The 25,031-nt window shown below is 39.9% G+C and overlaps 1 protein-coding gene across 2 annotated transcripts in view; it reads left to right on the top strand.

Moving 5' to 3' along the window:
• Positions 1–25,031, top strand: part of CSMD1 (CUB and Sushi multiple domains 1) — a 1,403,311-nt gene that overhangs the window by 1,130,042 nt on the left and 248,238 nt on the right. For both annotated transcript variants that reach the window (XM_033848938.2, XM_073798556.1), the window contains exon 23: positions 24,487–24,678. In XM_033848938.2, the coding sequence (XP_033704829.2) occupies positions 24,487–24,678 (192 nt within the window). The remainder of the gene's footprint in view (positions 1–24,486; positions 24,679–25,031) is intronic.

The following is a 25,031-nucleotide window of genomic DNA, read 5'->3' on the forward strand; positions in this document are numbered from 1 at the left end:
ACATATAGGTGTGTGTGTGTGTATATATACCCTATGTTGTAAGTGCTTTCTTATCACAACTCATTTCCTCCTGAGAAAACTAAACACAAGTAATTGGAGTGTGTGTCCAGGATACCAGCTGTCTGAGTCAGTGGAACCAGGATTCGGTCTGTAGCTCACAGTTTTAAGCCGTGTTCTTAGTGCCCCCTCCATTAATATAATTAATATAAATCAATATGGAAAATGCCTTTTTAAAAAAAAAAAGATGAATGTGAAGAAGACAGAGGAGGGTAAAACAAAGGAGGAGAAGGAATTATTCTTTCACAAAGAGAAGTTGGACGTGTGATAACTGTCATTTTCAACATTTTTAGTTCCAGAAAAATAAAGTAAAAATATAGTTATTTGGTATAGGTTATTAATTAAAATTAAGTAATAAATTAGCTAAAATGCTTAAAATATACAAGACAGTCCAATCCTTCACCAACCCGATGATTAAAAATCTTTGTGATACCAAATACCATGACATAAGAAATTAAAAATTTCGGATTTTTGAGCATGAAAGTCTATTAGTGATTATCAAGACTGATTCCTTTATTTGACAGATAAACAAATGAAGGCCTGAAAAATACAATAACTATCCCAGACATAAAGCTAACCCAGGTGCCTTAAAGGAGGATTAATTGCCTCAAATCCCCCTTGGTAGGTGAAATTACAGTTGAAGAATTATAATCCTTTTGACAAAAATAGAATTATAGTCCCATGGACAGGATGAGAAAACCCACATTTCACTTTCATGAATATAACCATTTAAAAGACTCCGCGAATTGAAAGCATCCTAATTATATCATGTACAAATAAATTACTAGCAGTTATATTACCAAATAAATTTATAATTACAACTTTTGTTTACTAGGATTCTACTTTAGAGAATTTCATCCTCAAAAAGGTTTCAGAGAGTTCTTGTCAAACCAGTTTGCTTTGATTATAGATAAAATGTAAACCGCCATGATCTCTTTTTCTTCTACTGCGGTTTTCCATCAAATGCTCATCAATTTTTAATTTATTACTCGGATGTGTCAACACACGCCTCCCAGTTTTTATACTGGTCTTACAGCCTTAGAGGAACATGGGCACATGAGAAGGAAGACAATGTGAAAGCTCTAGGCGCCTTTCTGAGTTTCCTGTGATGCACACCTGGGTCCCCCTCCATTGTTGCTTTGGCCTATCTGACAAATAGTGCTTCTTCCAATGGCTTGTAAGCAAAGAGCTAAAACCTTGGCCCGAGAGCTGTCCTCTCTCCTCTGTGCATCTTCACGACCTTATCCTCAGGGCCGCCCAAGTGTGGAGGTTGCTAAGCTCACAGCTACTTCCTAGGAAAGGTATCATGTTAGACTTCTACGTTACATTGCAGGACTTTTTCAGCCGTAGTTACCGCGTCCTGTTTTCCCTCTGACGATTTCCAAGGAGAGCAATTGTTGATTTGTGAGCACTCATTCCTCTCCTCTCATGGCAGTGCAAATTCAAGCCTGCTGGAATTTATAGTCACTTTATTTATTTATCAGTGAGATGGGGGTTACAGGACTGTTTCCAGAATTCTTACATCCCCTTTATTTTCCAAATGGCAATGAAGAAAGTCCATATGCCCTAAAAACGTGTGATGGGATTGAAATTAGAGGTTGTAGCTTCCTTTGTGTATCATGCCCACCTTCCCTCGTCAAGAAGAGTTGCTTCCACATATATACAATGGAATATTACTCAGGCATAAAAAGAAACAAAATTGAGTTATTTGTAGTGAGGTGGATGGGCCTAGAGTCTGTCATACAGAGTGAAGTAAGTCAGAAAGAGAAAAACAAATACCGTATGCTAACACATATAAATGGAATCTAAAAAAATTAAAAAAAAAAGGTTCTGATGAACCTAGGGGCAGGACAGGAATAAAGACACAAACACAGAGAATGGACTAGAGGACACGGGCGGGGGAAGGGTAAGCTGGGGTGAAGTGAGACAGTGGCATGGACTTATATATACTACCAAATGTAAACTAGATAGCTAGTGGGAAGCAGCCACATAGCACAGGGAGATCAGCTTGGTGCTTTGTGACCACCTAGAGGGGTGGGAGAGGGAGGGTGGGATAGGGAGGGTGGGAGGGAGACGCAAGAGGGAGGAGATATGGGGATATATGTATACATAGAGCTGACTCACTTTGTTATACAGCAGAAACTAGCACAACACTGTAAAGCAATTATACTCCAATAAAGATTTTTTTTTTTTTAAAAAGAGTTGCTTCCATGCGCTATCCTCAGCCCCTACTAGGCAGCATGTGATGGTTGTCACTGTTTCTCCATGGCACCCTCCAGACTGTGAGGACCTTTACTGCTCCTCGCATTTCTCTGAGTAACTTTGAGAAACCTTGAAGCTGTGGATGTGTTTATGGGCACTTTCCAATTATTTGGATTTTATTTTTATAACATAACAGCACAGACTTTCTAAAAGAAGAAGAAAGAAATGTTGGTGACGGTTTCCAGTTATGTAGCTCTTAGTATAATCAATTTGCTGGGAGTAACTATCTTTTCTGCCTGTTTTTCCTCTTTCCTCCACCTGCAATAACACAGATGCTACCCAGGTGCAAGTCTTGTTTCCAGGATTGTCCTGGAGCTGGAACACACTGCCAGATGGAAAAAGATATTTGTAATATAGCACTGATGGTGCTGATGGCTATAATCAAAATATTATTGACTTCACATTAAATTCTTAGGTTTAAACACTCGGTAATTAAGTTTAAGAAATCCCACGCTCCCACGATGTGGTTGAATACCTGAATCAAATCTTCATCTCTAAAAGATGGTTTGGAAATAATGAATGGCTGTAAAATGTTTTCAGCCAATTATTAAAGCTTAAGCCTATTTGAAGGCACTTTCAACTATTTTCAGAAGACTTTTGTAATTGCCTCTTGCTGGTTAATTGCATTACTGAAGGAAACATTCATATTTAAATGTTTCAAATCCGTAATTAATCTACACACAAGTGGATTAGAAAAAGTCAACAGAGTAAATATATAGCTTAATAAACATCTTGAAGTTTTTCAAATGAGTACAAATCATTTTGTATATCCTCTAATATTTAGAGCGTACTACCCAATACCTTCTAATTTTACCATCTTGGCAATTCTGGGTCTCGGTAAATAGCTCCTTTTTCTCTTCTTTGTAAGTTAGAAACTCAGTCTCCAAATCTGTAAGTGGTTTGCTGAGGCTTTTACCTATGGGGTGTTATAGCTGGGAGCCAATCCAGGTCTTCTAAACAAGGGCCAGAACTGTTGATGACCTTATTTTCAAATATTTTAGATGATCCCACTTTGATGAGTTCCATATTTATTGACTGATATTTATATATGTAAAGGCATTGGCAAGGAAGAAAAGCCAGGCATCTTTGGGACAAGTAGGAATAAACATATTAGTAAACATTTTTTAAGCAACTGCTGATTTCTGAGTAGTAGGTTAGAGCAACATACAACTGGAAAAGTTTACCTCTATTGGAAAACACTGCTTTTTACTACAGATTTGTCCATTTTCATAACAGTTGGTAGTCTTCTGAGCCTACAATTATGTCAAGTGGAAGCATAACCCATAGGCTCTTTTAGATCAGGGACAATGGGTGTTCATTTTTTATTCCCCTCTGTACCTCGCACAGATGTCTGATCTATAATATTAAAAGCTTAGATTGGATCATTGTTATTCAAGCTGTATTCCATGGAGCACTAGGATTCTGCAGAGCTGTCTCAGGCCAATAAGAGTTTCACCTTATTTAACATAAGCCTTTCTTTTCTTTTTTTTTTGTTATCCCAGTGATTGTAAAGCTCTTAAATACCAGGAAAAATCATATTGACAGTGGATTGCTATGTCTTCTAAATATTTCAGCAAATATTTTTACCGAAAAGTAGTTCTGGAAATTTAAAAAAAAATTCCCTGTTGAATTCAGAATTCTTTAAAAAATATACTGACCCCTTTCGAGTTCCACAGGGATGTTCCCAGAACAGTCACTCTTCAGAAACAGTTTCCCACAGGACTTTCTGGTTGTCACTCTTACTGATTTAAGTAGAGAGGAGCAAGCAAAACACCAGTCACACCTGAACAAAAATTCTTACTGTTTGGGAGTGTCGTAAAAGAACTGTATTCACCTTCTCTGCGCCATCTCGGTGTGTCTGTGTGCTGCTCGATCAATGACTGTACCGTGTATTATGTGTGTACTGAATGCTTAGCACTATATTGAAACAGAGAAGGCAAAAGCCACAGTTCCCGTCCACAGATAAATGACTTAGGATAGTCACGTGCAGCACTTGTGAAACACTGGTCCGTGGAAATGTGGCTGCACCTTCATGTTCTCAACTATGGGATGGGTCAGCAGGGGGTTCAGGGCGCAAGCTGATACGTGTGACCGTAATGTATCCATCTCCTGATGCACTACGTTGATGCAAAGATGAAAATCTTTTGATTCTGACCCTTAATGTATTTGACCCCTAATACATTTCATTTTTATATGAGTTTGCTCTTTTTCTCCAAAGAAACTATAGCTCCTCGATGATAGTATGTGATCCTAGTACCCCAAGAGTTAGAAATATATATGACACATATTATATTTATTTATTTATGATGATGGCAAATATAATTTTCCAGAGCAATGAGAGATCATTGAAAGCTGGAATCACCCTAGAGGCCTCCAGAATTTTCTTTCCTTCCTGCCAAATGCCTTTGACTCATCCCTTAAGATTGCAGTTAAATGCCAGTTTCTGTATAAAGGCTGCTCTGCTCCAGATTTCCGGAGCAGAATCACCTGCCTCTCCCATGCTCCCTACCCCATGCATTTTGTCTCTAATCCTTTGTTTTTACTAACAGAAGGGGTGAGGTTTTCAAGAGGAGTAATCTTAACTTGCTCACTTTTGTATCACCTCCATAGTCACTTAACAAATGATAATTGAGTTGACCTAGATTTGCCTGGAAGGAGGCAGATTTGAGTAAAGATGCATGCGGAGAGTAGAGTATGATCTTGGAACTCATGAGATAATGAATATGAAAGTCTGAATAGAGTGGAAGATGCATGATGAGGAGAAAAAGGAAGACAAATGAGCTGCGGGAACCTGATTATGGAAGCCACTGAAAGCTGATCAGGGGTATTGGTCAACATTAAGGCAGAGCCATTAATAATATTGGAGGAATGAAATTAATGCAAGTGTGAGATTGAAAGGAGAGGATGATAACAGCCCCAAACAGCTCTGTCTGTGCTCTTGCCACCCACGAGTGACCTGAGAGTGAAGGAGAAAAGCTACTTGCTGACTTTTACAATAACACACATAATGGGACAGAGCAGAAATATGGGCTTATTTTTACTTATAAATGGAGTGGTCAGATTGAAATACTAAATATCTTTTAAAAACAAAAAGAAAAAGAAGGGATGCCTTGGGAGGGTGGTGTGGGGTAGTCAGTAGTCACAGAAGAACAGATAGACGGACCTTAAAAATGGAAATTCTTTGGTAACCCCTCAAGATGTATTTGGCGCAGAAGACTAAGCAAGTAGATGCTGGAGTCTTATCCCCCTGGGAAACCTGTGCTGTGGTGGAGGTGGACTAATTAGGCTGCCCTCCCTTCAGGTCCACTGGCTTTATTTAACTAAAGTCCCTTGCTCTGATTCTGTGGTTATCAGGCAGTATTCTCAGTGTGACTGGGGTGTCAGTGTGGCTCTGCCAGTAGGAAGAGAGTGACTTATTTGTGTTGACATAGGGATTCCAGTACATGGACTGAATCCATTTATTGTTTTCAATTAGGGAATTGGAATTCTGGCGTTGTGCTTAAGTCACTAGAGTCCCCCATGAGATGAATCTCTTTTGGGTACAGAACTAGGTGTCTGATCCTACAAAGTCATCCTTCAGGAGGCAGACTGCCAGCTTTCCTGGGGTGACTTAACGCCCCTGGCTGTTGCAAGCCTCATTTTTCTGTTTCAGACTCTTATAATATAGACTGTAGAGTGGGGAACCCACGGTCAGGGACATCTCTAAAACGCTGAAGGAAAAGAAGCTTGAGGGGATAGACGAGGAAGAACGTTTCAAAGAACTAAGAGGCTGGAGGTGAGCATGCAGACCTGAAGGACAGAGCCGCCACTGGTCCATAAGGCCCCTTTGTGCGTATTATTGTTTACAAAGGAGGGGAAGTGCTTATCCTGGAAAGTGAGGGCCTCGGGGCACGCCCTCCGCAGCTGCACTAGGCAGCTCTGCGAACAGCAAAGCACACAGCCTGGAGTCCAGAGACCTGCCCAGCGCCTGGGCTGCATAATTTGCAGATGATGGTGTTCTGTTTGGGGACAGGAAAACTAGGACTTCGCTTTCCCCACAGCCAAATCTCTCATGGCTGGTTAATTTCCATTCTTCAGTGTCTTGAAATGGTCACCCTGCACCCAACCCTGAATTATCTAAGATAAGCACCCTAGACTAGAGAAACCTCCAAGTCCCCTACAACTGGAATCTGGGAGAAAAGAATGTGTCCATTTCCCAGGATGGCCCCTCATTTCCAGCTTCAGGGATCCCCGCCCCCCATTCACACTGTTTTCTCCAGCTGATAAGGAGCGGAGGTGGGTGATTTGGCACTGACTGATTTGGGACCACCCACAACATATTCTGGGAAGCGATATAAGTGCCCGGAGCCACAGTTATGCAGCTGTCATCTCGATTTTATTAACATGCTAATAGAATTAAAATGACACCAGCATTAAAGACGCTATTATAAATGAGTGAACGACTCTGGATATGAATATATCCTCAAGGCCAATAATGAAATACTAAGCACTGTCACCTTCGTGCTTCAAAACAAGTCACAAATATTGCAAGCATGAAGTATACACGGGCAGGGTGAGCCATCAATTACGGGAAACAGAGCTGCTGACGGTAAAGAATAGAGTTAAGTCAGAAGCTGAAATTGGAAGACCTTGAAATCATGGCTTGATAACGAGCTAGTTATCTACAGGCTTGGTTGACATCCTAAGTGGGTGGATGTAATTTTGGGAGTGTCCCTCGTCCCGCCCATCACCACCCAGTTACATCAGGAGTCGCCATATTTCTTTGGGTTTTTTTCCCCCAGCTTTACTGAAATATAAATGGCACATAATAAGTTTTAGGTGTACAGCGTGATGATCTGCTACACGTATAAATTGTGAAATGATTACCTTAAGGTTTGTTTAATGCCACCGTCGCCTCACATAATTACTTTTTTTTGTGTGTGGTGAGATCTGCCTATTTCTGATAGAGATTCTCCTGATACCTTTTCCTCCCCGACTATGAAGGAGGTTTAAGTGCACAATGATGTGTTCATTTCATAACTGCTTTTTTTTTTTTTGACAACTAGATTTTGGAAATTCTGTACAAGCTAGGTGGCAGTTATAAAAGCAAGTTCTTGAATCCAGGTTTATAAATAGCAAAGACATACACTAATTTCTCAGAAAGTCGTGGTTGTAATATGTGCAAGCATTGCTGTTTATCTAATAAAACCTACCATGTTATTCCAAGAATAGCATTTATCACATTTTCAGTCTTTATGTTCTAGAAAGTCATGTCAAAACAATGTTTGGTTCAATGAGTAGTTTTAAAACTTATTTAAAGTCGTGCTACAAGTCAGGGGAAAGTATGGAATAGGGTCCAGAAAATAACCGGCTTGCACGTGAGTCCACACAACAGATTTTTATTTCATTTCAATGAAGATGAAAATTGTGACAAACATATCTTGCTGCTCTGGTGTCTGCTTGTGTGATACTAGAGTATTAATGTGTAATTTGTAAATAAAGGTTTATGGAGCAAGAAATTGTTTTTAAATTCAGCAGATAAAACTGCTGGGAAAATGTGATTAGTATTATTTGTTTTTCCACAGTTAACTAGTAGGTAATTTTATAAAAGTGTTATAAAATAATAGGCAGTTATTTTGTGAATAAGTCTATTCCCAGAAAAAAATGAGTTGTGTACTTCTAACTTTATTATACCTAGGTTAGATTTATTCTAGTTTGGGGGTTATCACCGGAACACTTCTCCCATGAATCAAGTACTACATAGCAACTGTCACCTGTGAAGAAAAAAAAAGATAATTTTTAATTTTTTTTTTTTTTTTTTTTGCGGTACGCGGGCCTCTCCCTGTTGTGGCCTCTCCCGTTGCAGAGCACAGGCTCCGGATGCGCAGGCTCAGCGGCCATGGCTCACGGGCCCAGCCGCTCCGCTGCATGTGGGATCCTCCTGGACCGGGGCACGAACCCGTGTCCCCTGCATTGGCAGGCGGACTCTCAACCACTGCGCCACCAGGGAAGCCCCAAACTGATATTTTTAAAAGGTGTATATATTAAGTGAAAATTAAACTGTATACTCAGAATTTATTGTGCTATGAAAAGGGTGGTATAATAAAGAGAGAAAACGGTTTAAAGTCAGTTATGTGACTGGGCATATGACCATATGCTTATGTGATTGCATTATTGGAAAGCTCCCCTATCAAAATATCAAGCCATCTCCATACATTTTTTATAAGCTTACACCTTCTTGTAAGAATTCTGAAAATTGCATTTTTACTCTGCTTTTACAAGAAAAGAAAGCCTATAGAATCATGTTGTATATAATACACTTTTCAAAATAGAATGGCTTTCAGTGGAAATATCACAGTGGAAAAGGCAGTCCAGTAGAGAGAGAGGCAGTCTGTTAGTCCCTACAAAGAACTCTGTATTTACTGTAAAACAAGGTGGACATTTTAGAAAGAGGAAAGCATCTCAGGGAATGGCGAATAAAAAACCAGTGCCCAGTTCCCAATCCAAGCATACAATTCATGGTTTGCCTTAGAAAGTTTTATTTTTATGGATACATTTTTAGATAAACATCCAAATAAATGTTTAATTCTTGTAAAACATCATTAACAAAATACTTGAGGCCAAACTTGGTAGCATTTTTAAGAAGTGAGGCTTAGGGTTGAGTCATTGCTTTACCTGGAGACTGAAACCCCTCCTACCTGTGGCTACCCCATGGGGAGGCTGCCGTAAACACAGGACATGAATCTGCATCCATTTTTCACAGGGAGGAAAAGGCAAAATATTATTATGAATATTTTAATAAAGGAAAGTGACACAGGTGATGCTTAATCGACTTACTCGGTGTCAAAAGCAAATTCGAGGTAGAGATGGGCATACAGGCTGGGTTGCTTGCCTTCTAACTGGGTGTTTTATCATCTTGCTCCCTTCTTAGCATGTATAACGTCACAAAGACTAAAATATAAGTGTTTACAGTGTTTTTAAAAAATTCCAGTGAAACCATGAGATGCTTTGCTTCTGTGTCAATGTGAGAGTTGCCTAATTGGTATCACAGGTCACCCTGGTGACCCACGTCATGGTCCTCCGAGCCCTGTGAAAGCCCCTGCATGCCAGTGGGTCTAGGAACCGCTTCTACATAGCTTTTCATCATTTTCTATGAAGTTTAGTTTTGTGGGCTTTTTAAAAAATTTTGTAATTCATAATTCTTTATATTTTGTGACAATTTAACAGTTGATACACACTGCTATCTATTTTCCTCTTTCAGAGTTAAATATATTGTTGGTCACCAATTCTTTGAGAAAGACAAAAGGACTCAGAGAAGAGTGACATAAATGATTTATTACAGGGATTAAACTAAAAGCATATGACTTGAGTGTGAAATAAGATGAAGGCTGACAGATGATATCACCAAATACTATAAAATCTTAACATTTTATGGGAAGAGCGATGACAGAATTTTTTCCCTTCTTCTTTAGGGGAAATAAAAAGCAATAATTATTGTATTAGTCAAAGTCATAGATACATTGTTTTTGCAAAGAGTCATTCATTGGAAGATAGGAATCTCAGAGAGACTTCAATGTCTTGTCAGAAGGGAAGTGCTGGGTAATGGATCATGGGTCACTTTATGTCTGATTTTGATTTTTCTTGCATGCATTATAGCATCCTTAATGACTCTTTAAAAGGAAAAGACGCGTGAAATCTATTCAGATTCAAAATTATTGTTTTCTCAACTTCATGAATTTTGACATAAGGACATTTGAGTGCTATTCAGATTTCCACAGCATCATCAAATGAGAGGTTATTTTGTTTTTTACTAAGTAAACATTCCAAAAAATACTGTTATGAAAGAATTATGTGTGTCAAATTCCAACACTAGGCAGTTAGCCTGGGGGACATGAAAAAGACATCTGGAATATTCAGCTTCACATTTGCGAAGACTTGAGAGTGATACACTTAACACCATTCAGTAACAAACTCCAGGAATGTGCATGCACTGTCAAGTATTTTAACCTGATGGTGAGATGTGAGGTGAAACATACACTTTCCTGAGTCTCTGGAGACCAGGAGCACGAGTCCCGACTCTGTCACCAGCCAGCTGTTGGCTTTGTCATACCACAGACCATATTTGTCTTTTGTAAATAAGTAGTTGTTTTTGGACACTCAGTTCTGAAATTCTATGAAAAAAATTGAAGGATATTTTAACTGTTGGAAGTGGTGTGAAAGTTTTCTTGTGATTATCTTAAGAATGTTTACCCTTTAATGCCCTTAACAATTGGGTAACTGAAGGCTCTGGCATGAAGTGTAAGAGGACCAGAGAGCCACGCCAACATTCCTGGACCCGGTGGCTACTGTTTAATGAGCCGGGGTAATGGGGAAGGGGGGATTTCATAGTAGGAGAGAGGCAGACTTTATTTATGGATAATGGCACTTTGACATCACTTGATATTTGGTGTTAGGGTTTTAATCTTGCTACAATATATAGCACTGATTGTAGATGCAAGTGAAGTTAGAATTTACTTATTGGACATTGTGTGATCTAATTCTGATGTAATGACTGTAAGAACAAGGTGGTAAAGGTAAAAATATAAATGACAGATGTTTTTTAAAACCCTCAGTTTCCAGGACTCAATGATGAAGTGGATTGTAAATGAGATGAAGAAAGGCATGAGGATGGCTCTGAGGGTTGAGTTTGAACAGATGAGGGAGGTTTCACTGCTGTTGCGATCGGTAATAAAAACAGTTCGGGACTTAGCTGGAAATTCTAGCATTTCCTAAGAGAGGGTAACGATGTATAATGAGAACTGATGGGATTCCCTCTTTGGAAAAAACGTTTATGGAGAAATGTGTCTGTCTACCCTCCATTCTAAGTTTGTTCAGTAATGCTGAATGCATTCTGAAATTTTCCTAACTGCATATTTTTTATTGAAAGCTATTTTTAAATCCTCCCAAATTTTGTAAAAATCAGAAAAGTATTAAAATTCGAAAGGCATGCATTTATATTCATGATTTTGAAAGCCAGTTCACCTATTTTTTTATATGTGGACAAGCAGTGAATTTTGTATTTTCATAACACTTGGAAATCATTAGAAGCCTAATGGTTTATTTGAATCAAAGGCACTTACTAACAAATTAGAATTAAAATAAGCATCAATGGATCATAGTAAATAAATATATTCACTGTTTCTATTTTAACTTGTGTGCTTACTTAGGTGATACAGTAAGCAGAATTCACTATTCTATCCCTGTCTTCAAGGAGGTGAGGTTTTAGATGGAAAAGTAAACTATATGCACAAGAAAACATCGAAGACCAGAAGTTTAGTGGTAGGATTCACAGCAAATCCAGGGAGGAAGAAGAGAACTCAGGAGGAATAGCTAGAAGCCCCAGCAGGAATGCTCTGAACTTGACCCTCGAGGATGAGCATGGTTTGGAGGATGAGCAGTACTTGGGCACAGTTGGGCAGTCAGCCTGCATGCTGAGGCAGTGGTGGGTGACAGGACATGACAAGAATGATCTTGTCATGGGTGTGACAAGATGGGTATTGATGGGTATTTCCTGGGTCTTGTAGGCGATCCCGCCAGGAAGTCTCTTAGAAGGCCAGGCAGACCCTCAGCAGGAGGTGAGGAAGATGGGCACCAGCAGGTGAGGGTCAGGAGGGAGGTTTTTTGCAAGACATGGGTGAGTGGTTTGGGAGCAGTGGAAAGATGGAGTCAGAGATTATCTCCAGGAGTGGGGAGCGTGAGCATCTTTGAGAAGAGTGAGGAGGTAAGAAAGTGATGCCGATTGGGAAGACAGTGCATCCATGGGCTTTGTGGGCTCACAGAATCATCTGGCTGCACACTTGGCTTTCTTATGCATCTGGGCTTTGCTCCTGAACTCTCTGTGATGCTTAGCGCAGGTGAAGCTCCACAGCCCCTGTGGCGAAGTCCCAAGGAGCCCGTTCTGTCTCAGCCGGGCTTGGGGCTGCCCGGAGCTAAGTTAGGTAGCTCATGTTACTAGTGTCCCAGGAGAGAGCTGGGTGAGCACACGGGCTGGCAATGACAAGTCACAGTTAGGCTGATGGACGGCAGTCACGCACACAGACAGTCCTTGAAAGAATGACCTGTAGAAAACGAGGAACAGCATTCTTACCTCCTTCTGCTGTGATGGGCCAGCAGTTGTCTTGTTGTGGCTGTCACGTATTAGGAATTGATGCCCTCACCACGTTGTTTGAGGTGGAACATTCTAGCATGTGGTTTGACAATTACATTGCATTTGTTGTAGAATAATAAAAGTAACAACGTGTGAGTAATAACAGCAGCAATAAATCCAAGTACTATTGGTAATCCTTTATAGAGTGTACTTATGAAGGGCTCAAAGTGTTTTTGTAAATCTTTTACTTTTTCTTATAAAAATCTGCACAATATGGGGGCAGAAAGAAAGAAGCGTCACTCTGTATAGTGAGCACTTGGAAACTGAAAAGGACAGGCTAAGGGACGTGAATCCGAGGATGGACTGAGTCTAGGACGGTATTTTGCAAGTATTTCCCCTGATCCTCCATCCTCTCCAACTGGTCCTCACGTCCCGGGCCACTGGCCATCTGATTACGATGTTCTCAGCCTCTCTCCAGTGGGGATCCTTTCATTCATCACTCACTCACCTTCTTCCCCTTGGGGTCTTTAGACATCAGCCAGTAGGGGTGACTTTGCCTTCCTCCCAGACTTTTTTTTTGTGCCATGAGTAGAAACACAAACTAAAGAGAGGAAAGAACAGTCCTTGGGGAATCAGGACTCTTGTCAAATGTTGCCTCCAGTATAATCTCTTGGGGATTAGTGTGAGGTTCATTTGGTGTGGGTAAACTTGACATGTTTCTTGATCCAATGTGGAAAATTTTCCGCGGAAAATAAAATGTAACAGTTATTTTATGAGTGAAGAATCATGAAGCCCCCCATGGGACTTTTCAAAATGATTTTCATTCCTTTTTCGGCTAAATCAAGTGACCCTTCCTTAGCGGATGAGAAGAGACTAGGTACCTCGTCTTCTGTAGTTTGTCAGGATGTGTCTTAGTTCCCCCATTCCTGTCTCAGTGAGAACGGCTGGAGGACCCCGGGGTGGGCACATCCGGTGCTGGGGGGAGTTCCTCCTGGAACGGAGACCGAGTAGCGGGAGAGGGAGGGACCGCTTCAAAAGCTGCAGAGGGAACACCCTCTGTAGCGGGAATCGTCATCTTGATTCTGTGCTTATTCCACTGCTTGACGTGTGTGCTTGACTTTCTCTGTGCTGCCACCATTTATTTCGGTTGTGACAAACTCTCCAGTCTGTCTTGCTTAGGATCTTGTGATTTTCTAAGATTATTTCCAGGATTAAGAGAGAGAGCGTAGATGAAAGTGCCTGACATACTGAGTGGTGCAGAGCAGGTGTTCTGTACGTGCTGCTTCCCTCCCCTTCAGGTTCATGTCCATCTTCATGGAGACACACATCTGAAGTCAGGGCCCAGTCCGTTCATTTGGTTCCTAAGCAAATAGTAGACGCTGAGATCCACGGGCGAAAATAGTAAATGAGCATCAGCTTGTATTTCTCTATTAAAGTAAAAAAAAGTATGATGTCGATCTGGATATTGCCATATAAAAACAAATAAATGCAAACATAGACATCATAGAGTTTGAGACACTGGACATTAAAATTATATGTTATACTACTAGTAAACGACTGTTTTAAAAATAACTTATTGATGTGTTCCTAATTGTTCTCCTCCAATTTTCCCATCGTTTCATTTAATGGATTTAGTTTTTCTTAAGCAATATGGAAAAAAATCTGAAAGTTTTTCTATGGGCAAAATAATAATATAAATCAATTTGACAGGAATGCTCAAGTTTCTTTTAAAAAATCATCATTGAAAGTGTCTTATTGTTAAAAATATGCAAATATATTACAATATATTTCAATTATGGTATTTATGATAGATACACATAGAAGTTTCTCATTTCCCACCTTGTTCTAGTTATTGGCTCTACTTATATTGATATTTAATTTCATAAGCTATCAAAACCTATATTCAATCTGGTTTTAATTTCTACCCTGTTTTGCTATCAGGTTACATCAAATTATATAATTATATATTGTAAAGGATTTCAGTTCTTCTTAGCTTTGCATTTGGCCCTGAAGATCCTTCAGGACTATAAACTAAAATTTAAAGAATCAACAATAGTTAATCGAATGCTTAAAATAGTTAAGGTACTTTAAGCAATTTGTGATTTTCAAAGTTTAGAATAAAAACATGTTGAGTTTTATTTTTTAGACATATTATCCCTGGACAAAAACAAACAAAGAACACAGACCTTTAAAGAGAAGTTACTTTTTAAATTCTGCTGCAAAAAAGAAAAATGAAAAACTACCACTCTGTCTTGCAATATGTTCCGACAATAATTGAATTACATTCTTTGTAATTAAATGTGACGTACAGTTGGCCGAACTCATTTCATTGTACTTCAGGGTGTCCCTTTATGTAAATGGTTGTCTGTATGCATGTCTATCTGTTTTTGTCAGTAAAACTGAAAGAAGTGTCCACCTTTGAGTGTGACATGTTGTTTGTGGTCACCTGGTGTCCCTTGGAGAGTACAGGTGGCTCATTTAGAAGCAGCCATATGTTATGTGGGTGGCTGCCTGTGAATGGGCTGCCCTGTACTGGCATCCTGCTTTCACAGAAACCTCAGGAAGCACGGGAGTCTCCAGCTCTGTGAGCAGTTCCGCACCCGAAACGTCGATGTTTGTCCATTCCGTTCTCCTTAAGCACTTGTTGGTGTGAGAGTATCGCTGCCGATGGAGCTCTGAGCCCTGAGGGCCAGGCTCTGCCTGCACATGCAACCACAGTGCAGTGTCGTGTGAGACTTACCACATAGTAAGTGCTTAACAAGCGTGTGTTCAATTAATGACTGGGTGTCCCTTTAAGATGTATGATATTAACTGTTGTTTTTCTTCCTGTACAGATTGTGAGCTCCTGGTGGGGCAGGACTGAGGTTAATTAATTTTTTATCTTCAGCACCTAGTAGAATGCATGACACACAGTAGGCACTTTATATATGCATGTCAACTAGGTGATTTAATTAATGAATTAAGGTTGTAGGTCAGAAGACAAGATGCTCCAGATTTATGTTCCTAACTATATTAGTGAAATTATCTCATTTTTTTCACTTTATGCCTATTAACGTAGTGGGTTAAAAATTATATTGAGAAATTATACTCTCCAACACATTTTATCCGTAAAAAAGTAATATTACTAGACTAAGCTACTGTTTATAATTTACTACCTTCATCATCAGGTAGGAATCATGATTAAAAATACGTTTTAGGAGAAGAGTATTAATAGCTTACATTTACAATCAGAGTAGCGGTATTTATGTCAACATGAAAACATTTTTGCTTAAAACTAAAATGTGTAAAGGACATGGATCATCTGAACAGATTCAGTAGTTGTGCCAGACAAACATTAGTATTTATCAGATAACTTGAGGCTCATTCTGTTTGGTGAAAGGAGCCATCCTTATAAAACTTTACAGATGTTCCTGTTAAAAAATATTCTGTGCATGTCCTACTATTATTAACCTCCAATATAAAAAGAAGTGAACACAACAGAACAGAAATAATTAAGAAAAAGTAGAAAAACTAATAAAGAATAGGGGCCCAGGACAACAGAGAACAGAAATATGCATTTGTTAGGATTATGTCCATGTTGACTCATATTTTATGTATTTCTATTGCTTGGATACTCATCACAATCTGTTGTTATTTGTTATTATATCTGATTCCTGTGTTGGACAGTAAGCTCTCTAAGGCCTGGTACCTTCTTGTTCTTGTCTCAAAATTTTGCAAATCTTGTTTGTTTTTAATTATTTCATGGAAGAAGTTGTTGATGAAGGATTTTCTTGTTTTCCTGGATAAATTCACTGGATCTGTAATGAGACGACACCAATGTTACAAGTTGATGATGTTGATTCTTCTGTTTTCTGCCTGACATGCAAGCCCTACCTCTCTCGTACCAGCTCATTCCCTCTCTTGTCTTCTCTCTTCACAGACCATCTCTCTGCAGCCTCCAGTCACCTCTCAAGCTCCCTCCACCTGATAAAGTGTTTGCAAGCTTCACACACACACATAATCTTACCTCATCCACTACCATGTATCCCCTGCTACAACCTACCTTTCAGCACTAAATATCTTTTTGTTTTCCTGCCTTTTTTTCTCACTCCAATCCATACTCTGTAGGACTACTGATTATCTCTCTGAAGTGCAGATACATTTGCGTGACTTTCTGTGCAGCTGCCCTGGCTTCTCCACGACCCTGTTACATACTGACTCGGTCTCAACTCCCTGAGCTCCAATCCAGCCCTTTCCCTTCTCGCCCATATCCACTCTGTCTTCTCTTCAGTCCTATTCCCACTCCACCTCCACATGCTTAAAACGAAGCTTCAGCAAATACAGATGCTCCCAGAAATTGTTCTGCACTCCAAGATACACCACATTCTTCCGAACTCCCATGCATCTGTGAAGACTTTACCTGGAGTTTCTCCCTCTAGTTTTATCACTCCCGACACCGACTAGGCTTCTGGACCAGCTCAGGTCTTATCCCAACACTCCTGCTTCCTTTGGTGCCCCTCTCAACCTTCACAGGAACCTCTACTGTAACATCTATTCTTTTTAAAATACTTATTTTCCTATCTGTGTAATTAACTAGACTATGGAAGATAAGGGGCCATGTTTCATTCAGTACTTCTCACAACATCTAATAAAGCCCCAGAAGTGATACTAAATGTGTCTGGAAATTTGGACAATGCTCTGATTATATGTTCTTACCATAGTGTGTGTTAGAATAATATTCACCCTTTGGATGTGTTTAAAAACTGATTCAGAGTAAAATGCCTTCATCCATCCATTTTCGTGCAGATGCCTCATCCTGATCTTGCCCCAAGTTCCCTGAACCATCAGCTTTAAATGTCCTCTACACGGACCAATAGGTGTGTATAGTGTTAAAGATCTGTGAGAAGGTGAATACTACGAATTCTTCCAGGAAGCCTTCTCAGAACTGGTGTTAACAATTGGAACCACTGGGTAGCTCTACTCAAACTCAGAGTATAGTCAACATTAAAGATTTGTTTTGGAATTATATAATATATTCAGAATTACACAACATTTCAAGATGGACTCCTGGAATTCCTAGCTGTGATTACCTTGCTTTATGATATCTTAGTGACATGTGTGATAAAAACCAACATGGTTCCAGAAAAAATAGATAATTTCTTTGGTTATATGATTCTCATTCTGGACTTTTACAGGGTTTTGTTTTGTCTAGTTTTGTTTTTCACTCTGAAGCTCAGAAGTTCTGAGCTCTTTTAAGCTTTTCCGTTTAAAAATTACCACCATCCTTATGATTAATGCTATTTGGGTAAAATTCAGAGTGTCTTTCCACAGGGGTGGCTGACATAATCACAAAATAATAGCAGCAGTAATAAAACTTAGCACGTGGGGAAAAGAAATGGGTTAAATGAAAAAAAAAAAGCTGAACAAAAAAACCCAATTTGAAATCAATAACAGACATGGCTAAACAAACAGCACAGATATATAATTTAATAGATAATAATTTAAAAATCACACACACACACACACAAATACTTCACCCAGAATTTCATTCTTAAATAATGAGAGTTGCATTTAAAAACATGAATTAATCAAATACTTCATGAAATTCCCTGTTAATGAACTTCTCACATGAACCACAAAAATTAGTTTTAGCAGTGCTCTCCTCCCGAATACAATTTTTTCTAGGTAACTGCAAATAAAGGAAGTTAATAAAAAGGAATTTTTAACAGTTCTTCTTTTACTGAATGAAAATGAGCTGCTGTTGCTGTTTTTGCATATGGCAACCTTTCTTAGATTACTAACTTTTAATTTTTTTACAAAGAAGTACATTATTCAAGTTGAATTAGGTCTTAGGTAAAGTTATGAGATAATGTTTCTATAAGCATGCAAGGCTTTATCAGTGGTTCATAGGAGAAGATATCAGAGATTCTTAAATGATAAGGATTCTTTGTCAGTCGTGTACTCAAAGCTCACCTGAGCATGAAGGTAATTTCTCAAGAGTCCCTCGGATGGAGGACGAAGAGTTCACATGACTGCGACCCTCACGGTTCATCTTGGGTGTATGAAGTGGATTAAATCTACAGCAGCTTCTTTTCAAACATAAGTGCTTGATTTTGAAGATAAGAACTAGTCCAGACACTTGAGAGTTAAGTGGAAGTCTCTTATAAAACTAATATTTTGTTAGACTTTAAAGAGATATAGGATTTAATCCTTAAAAACATTAAGACTGGGTAATTACCGCAAAAGAGATGGAGTAATAATTTTCATCTGCCTGATGTTGGGAGCTTGTTTTGACTAGAACATTTTGTTCAGAGCATCTTTGCTGCTTATGTGACTACGAAGAAATCAGTGGAAAACAGAAAGAACTAGAATTACTAAATCGTTTCAAGCAACAATTGCAATTCTTAATAGGTAACGTTTTGAAACAAATAACTTGATTTAATCTTCTTAACGTTTCTATGGCTTAAAGAAAATACAGAAAATAGGTATTTATACACTGATTTGTGGCAGGCTACTGGCTTCAAGATAAAAAAGGATAACTTCTCTATATTTTTAAACCATTATTCTATAGCAGGCTTAAGAGTGATCATTTTAAAGTCTTTTAGATTCAGGGACTTCCCTGATAGCGCTGTGGTTAAGAATCCGCCTGCCAACGCAGGGGAAATGGTTTCAATCCCTGGTCCGGGAAGATCCCACATGCTGCAGAGCAACTAAGCCCATGTGCCACAACTACTGAGTCTGTGCTCTAGAGCCCATGAGCCACAGCTACTGAAGCCCACATGCCACAACTACCGAAGCCCACCCACCTAGAGCCGTGCTCTGCAACAAGAGAAGCCACTGCAATGAGAAGCCTGCGCACCACAACAAAGAGTAGCCCCCGCTTGCTACAACTAGAGTAAAGCCTGCACTCAGCAACGAAGACCCAATGCAGTCAAAAATAAATAAATAAAATAAATAAATTAAAAAAATATTTTTTTTAATTTAAAGTCTTTTAGATTCAAGTTAAAGTGGAAGTATCTCTTCTTTGGAGGACTATCTTTGTAGATCTAAATATAAATCTAAGAAAATAATTTTTGAGATTTTTTAATAACTACAGAAAAATATTTTTCCTGAAAGGGACACAAAATCAACAGCACAAAACTTTATATTGTCATTGAAGAACTCTGCTGTTATACATCAATTCAACTTATTTCACCAATGTTTAAAAGCAGCGTTGAAATTTTTAAGAGACAATGATAATATTACACCCTAACCACATAGCAAGCAGAGCTCAATTGAAATGACTGTCATTCAGTTTGTGAAGAGAGAGGCTGCAGAGGGGCTGTGTATCTACTGCGTGTGGACAGACTGAGTCCAAGCATCAAACTGGTTCACTGCACAAGCAACAAGAAACAAATTTGGGGTTTCTAGAGCTCCTTCTCTAATCCTTTCAAGATGTTGATTGAATGCTTCCTCTAGGAATAAATGTCTATGATACTGCCTGTAACCGTGCATGAATTATTAAACCCTGTCAGAAGTTTTGAACAAACAAAGCTCCCTTCACTGAGTTGGAAAACTAAACTTGGGAATATCAAAATAATAAATAAAGATAATAAACACTTTTCAACTTTCTGACAAGAAGAGGAATATATTGGGCTTCCCTGGTGGTGCAGTTGTTGAGAGTCCACCTGCCGATGCAGGGGACACGGGTTTGTGCCCCAGTCCGGGAAGATCCCACATGCCGCAGAGTGGCTGGGCCCGTGAGCCACGGCCACTGAGCCTGTGCGTCCAGAGCCTGTGCTCCACAGCGGGAGAGGCCACAACAGTGAGAGGCCCACATACTGCAAAAAAAAAAAAAAAAAGAACAGGAATATATTGCATATAATGACTTTAGGTAGGTCTAGAAGCTTCAGGCACTTAGAATCAAGTGTAGGACTTTTTACAAAATAACATATTTCACGATATTGTCAAGGACTTAACTGATCTTTTGAAAAAACAATAAATGGAATCATAAGAAAAACAGGACAGCTGGTAGTGGGAAGAGTAACTGCCCTTTCAAAAATAGCTTGGCTCATAGCTCAGGGAGATCAGCTCAGTGCTTTATGACCACCTAGAGGGGTGGGTTAGGGAGAGTGGGAGGGAGATGCAAGAAGGAGGAGATATGGGGGGATATATGTATATGTATAGCTGATTCATTTTACTGTAAAGCAGAAACTAACACACCATTGTAAAGCAATTATACTCCAGTAAAGATGTTAAAAAAAAAAAATAGCTTGGCTCAACTCTGCATGATGAGGTGTGGTTTAGAAAACAAAATCTTTCAAGACTGAGTGATAGAAAAAGCAATAGAACAGACATTTTTATAATAATTCAACACAAAGTTTAGCAGTCATTTTTATTGGTACATCTGTGTTTACTTGTTCGTTTTTCAATGTTTCTTCCTTCCTTCCTCCAAAAAGGTTTTAATGCAGGTTTTGGGGCAGAGGAAAACGTTTCTTCAAGCTAATTTTAATATAAAATTTGGGGGTTTTAGAACTTTGATAACTTGTTTGATGGAAAACTTTAAAAGCCATGCTCTCTGAACTTAGAGGGAAAGTCTGGATAACCTTTAAGCATGAGTGTTTATCTGTGAAGTGGATGGCTAATGAGACAGCACGTAAATCGCCAGGAAAGTCAATGTCATTACTTTATCTTTTATAGGCATCAATCTCCAGGGAGGACAGTCTTTCATAACAAACTCTTCTGTGTAACCAGGAAATAATTCACTGTCAGAATAAAAGGTCTCTGGCAAGTCAGCTGGACCATTTCTTTGTCCACCCCTTAATCATCCTCAGAAGTTCTGTGTGTTTCAAAGTTTAGTTTTAAAAAATTAGATGGAATATTGCCGACTTTTCAGAAGTGAGTCTCAGCTTTCACCAAAAACTGAGAAATTATCAATATCTTTTAAAGTTATTTACGTCTAGCTTTCACAATCTAATCCTGGATTTTAAACATCTCCATTTCCAAAATAGGTATTTATTCAACAAGCATTTTATAAACTTAAAAAATCCAGGTTTCAGGTGCTCCTAGAAAAATCAGAAGCTTGGGTCAGAGGGAGTGTGAATTTCAGCAGGACAGCAGGTCGTCACTGTCTCCTGGGCTGCTGTCCTGCACGGCCTCGCTCTGCGTTGGTAAGACCTGCATGGCCCCATTAGCACTTGAGCTTGGCACCTCTCATGTAGGTTTTACTTCACCCAGGTTTCTGTCACAGGGGTACAAACAAAAGGGATAGATGTTTGACTCTTTCTGTTCATAATTTTGAGACATGGATTTTGTCTCCTGCATATGTCCAATTTTATGCACCACTGACACTTGATACTCAGATACCTAATTTGACTTCCAAATGGTGAAACAGTTTGAAACATTGGTTATTATTACCATTGTTAGTGGAGCCCTACTCCAGCCATCACTCCAGCTTGTCATTCTGCTCCAGCCAGCAGTGGCTTCCGGTCCTTGTCACCATGGGCAGTGGTGCTTTCAAAAGCACTGCTCTGATGCTGTCTCTTCCAAGCCCCAAACCAAGTAAAGCAGTAACAACAAAGACTTGCTTCCTCTTTCCGTTCTGTACAAAGAAAAGCTAGGGCTAAATAACCTGCAGTCTGCAGCACGTGAGCAAGGGTGGTTGTCCTAAGCGAGTTCAGAAGCTCGCTTCTTTTCCCGGTGGTGCTGGGACTATGCGTCAGACTAGCCTTGTCAGATATTTGCATGAGCCCTGAAACCCTATGTGACTGGGGCCCTTCCCCTTAATTCCGATCCCCTTCGTGGTAATTTAAAATATCCTTGTTTCGTGCTGAAATTGACATACTGTTACGCACTTTCCTTCTGGGCATCTTTTTTTTAAAAATATATTTAAAAATTATTTTAAAATTAATTTTATTTATTTTAGGCTGCACTGGGTCTTCGTTGCTGTGCGCTGGCTTTCTCTAGTTGCGGCGAGCAGGGCCTGCTCTTCATAGCGGTGCGAGGGCTTCTCATTGTGGTGGCATCTCTTGTTGTGGAGCACGTGCTCTAGGCACATGGGCTTCAGTAGTTGTGGCATGTGGGCTCAGTAATTGTGGCTCGCAGGCTCTAGAGTGCAGGCTCAGTAGTTGTGGCTCACGGGCTTAGCTGGTCTGCGGCATGTGGGATCTTCCCAGACCAGAGATCGAACCCGTGTCCGCTGCATTGGCAGGCGGATTCTTAACCACTGCGCCACCAGGGAAATCCCTCCTTCTGGGCATCTTGAATTACAACTATTTGCATTTCTTAAATAGATAAACAGAGAGTTCTTGTAAAGGCACAATAGGTAAAGACTGACATTTTATAGAAGGAAACTGTAAAGAGGGAAACTTTTCTTGGCAACTGTATGTAAATTACCAAATGTGTACTCATTTCCCTCCCATATACAAACCTGAAGAACTCAATCTTGATTATGTAGATATTATGAGGGTAGATGATAGTGTGAATTTAAAGGTATATCTTCCTCAATGGAAAGCACTCAGAATGCAAATTTGACAGGCAGACTTAGCAAAATCACACGTTCATTTTTTAAAATTTTATTTATTTATTTTTGTGAAAAGGAAAATGTCAAAGTTAGGTGGAAATAGATGTGATCCCATGTGGTCCCTCAAGTTTCCAGCTCTACTTTTTTAAATGGTCAAAATTTGCATCATGATATGAGGAGAGAGATTTGTTAGTGTAGAGCTGTCTTCACAGATGGCCTTAAATTATTGCCTCATGCAAAAGCAATGTACGGTTCTCAGTAACGCAGAGGCTAAATCTTCATTTCTATCATCTGTTTCTTTGAGTCTCAGAGCTTAGCTTGATGAAGTCATTACCATGATTTATTCTGGGGTTTCTGCTGTACACGGAGGGACTTAGGAGTCTCTCACCCTGGACCTTGGGACCACGGCAGGTGGGACAGAGAGCCCGGCTCCCATGAGCAGAAAGGACTTGTTAACTTCCCGAGAAGCTTGAGATCTGGGAGTTTTAGAGGAAGTGGGCCTGGGGGCGGGGGCTCGAGTGAGCACAGGCAGTAAAGACCCTGATGAGCACCAGGTGGCAGTGAGGGGTGGCCCTGCTGGAAGGTCCCAGGTGTGACAAAGAGGGGATGTGGACACAGGAAAGGCATACATGAAGCTCACTGGAGAATCCAGAAGGCTGGCTGGACATATGGATTACCTGATGACAGTTTGGAACTCTTTAGAATCTCCTTGTGTTACTCAAAGTGGGGTCTAGCTGCTCGCCACTTGAAGGCTAATCCTCGAGAGGCAAGATTGGTGGAAAGGAAAGTTTGCTTTATTCCAGAGGCTGGTAACTGGGGGAGAAGGTGGACTTGTATCCAAAGGCTGACTGCCCCGTGACAACCAGAGGGCAAGAGCTTTTATAGGTGGAGGGAGGGAGCTATGTGCAGAAACAGCACAGTCAGCTCCGACTGCCATCTTGAAATTGGTCATGATCAGCGTCATCTTGACTGTTTTAAGTAGTTAGTTTTCAGTTCCAGGGTCAGTTTGTTAACGTTTCTTTGAGGCCAGTTCTCAGAATTGTGGCAGCTTGTGTCATGGCTGCAGTCTGGTCATGATGTAGTTAACTTCTTCCACCTGGTAGGGGTTTCAGTATCTACATAACAGCTCAAAGGATATGACTCTGAATATTATCTATAGCCCTTGAGGAGGAACTAAAGGTCCTTGACTTTGCTTAATGACTAAACTGTTATTATTTTGTCCTGTTTGAATGCTTTCCTTTCTTTCTGCATTTTCTCACTTCTCCGATTAAACTTTTTCTTTGGCTAAAGTTTTCTACAGACAAAAGGCAGGTGGAGGCCATGGTCCTGCTCAGTTTCACTTGTAAGTATATCAATAGATAGGAACAAATAAAGTGATCGAACCCCAAGAAACAACCAATGGTTAACAGATAAAGCCAATCAAGACTCACATGTATTTCCCCATTTTTAAATTCAGAGTCTTCTCTTTCTTTCTACACTTCAAGGGACATTTGACAACCTGGTCTATTTCATCAATATTTTAACGCCAATATAGACGCCACTGTTACATTTTTCTACTAATTCCTTCCTTCTTTTCTCATAGGTTTTGACCTAGTGAAATGTGAGGATCCGGGGATCCCTAACTATGGCTACAGGATCCGGGATGAAGGCCACTTCACGGACACGGTGGTTCTGTACAGCTGTAACCCAGGCTACGCCATGCACGGCGGCAACACTCTGACCTGTCTGAGTGGTGACCGGAGAGTGTGGGACAGACCGCTGCCCTCCTGTGTAGGTGAGTTACTTACAAGTGCACAATGAGAGCTGGAGGCCCACGCATGTGCTCTGACTTAGTTCTTACAGAGGAAGGGGGAAGGATTTCCACTGCTCTCTCTCCAGTATGGGTTTTTATGTATTCCTAATATTTGTGTGAGTGTGTGTGTTTGTTTTCTTTCTTTTTTTAGGTAGGAAAGACAGATCTCCTAGTACTATTTTATTGAGGCTATCTGCACAGAATTATTATTAGAAATATAACACAGTGTTTCACTGTTTTATTCTCTTGACTTTGCACAGAGGATACTGCCTTTCTATCAAGATAATGCTAGGGAACAAGTAAAGGAAAGCAATGACAGGGACAAACAGATGGCT

Source organism: Tursiops truncatus, chromosome 21, assembly GCF_011762595.2.
Source record: "Tursiops truncatus isolate mTurTru1 chromosome 21, mTurTru1.mat.Y, whole genome shotgun sequence".
Taxonomy (NCBI): Eukaryota; Metazoa; Chordata; class Mammalia; order Artiodactyla; family Delphinidae; genus Tursiops; species Tursiops truncatus.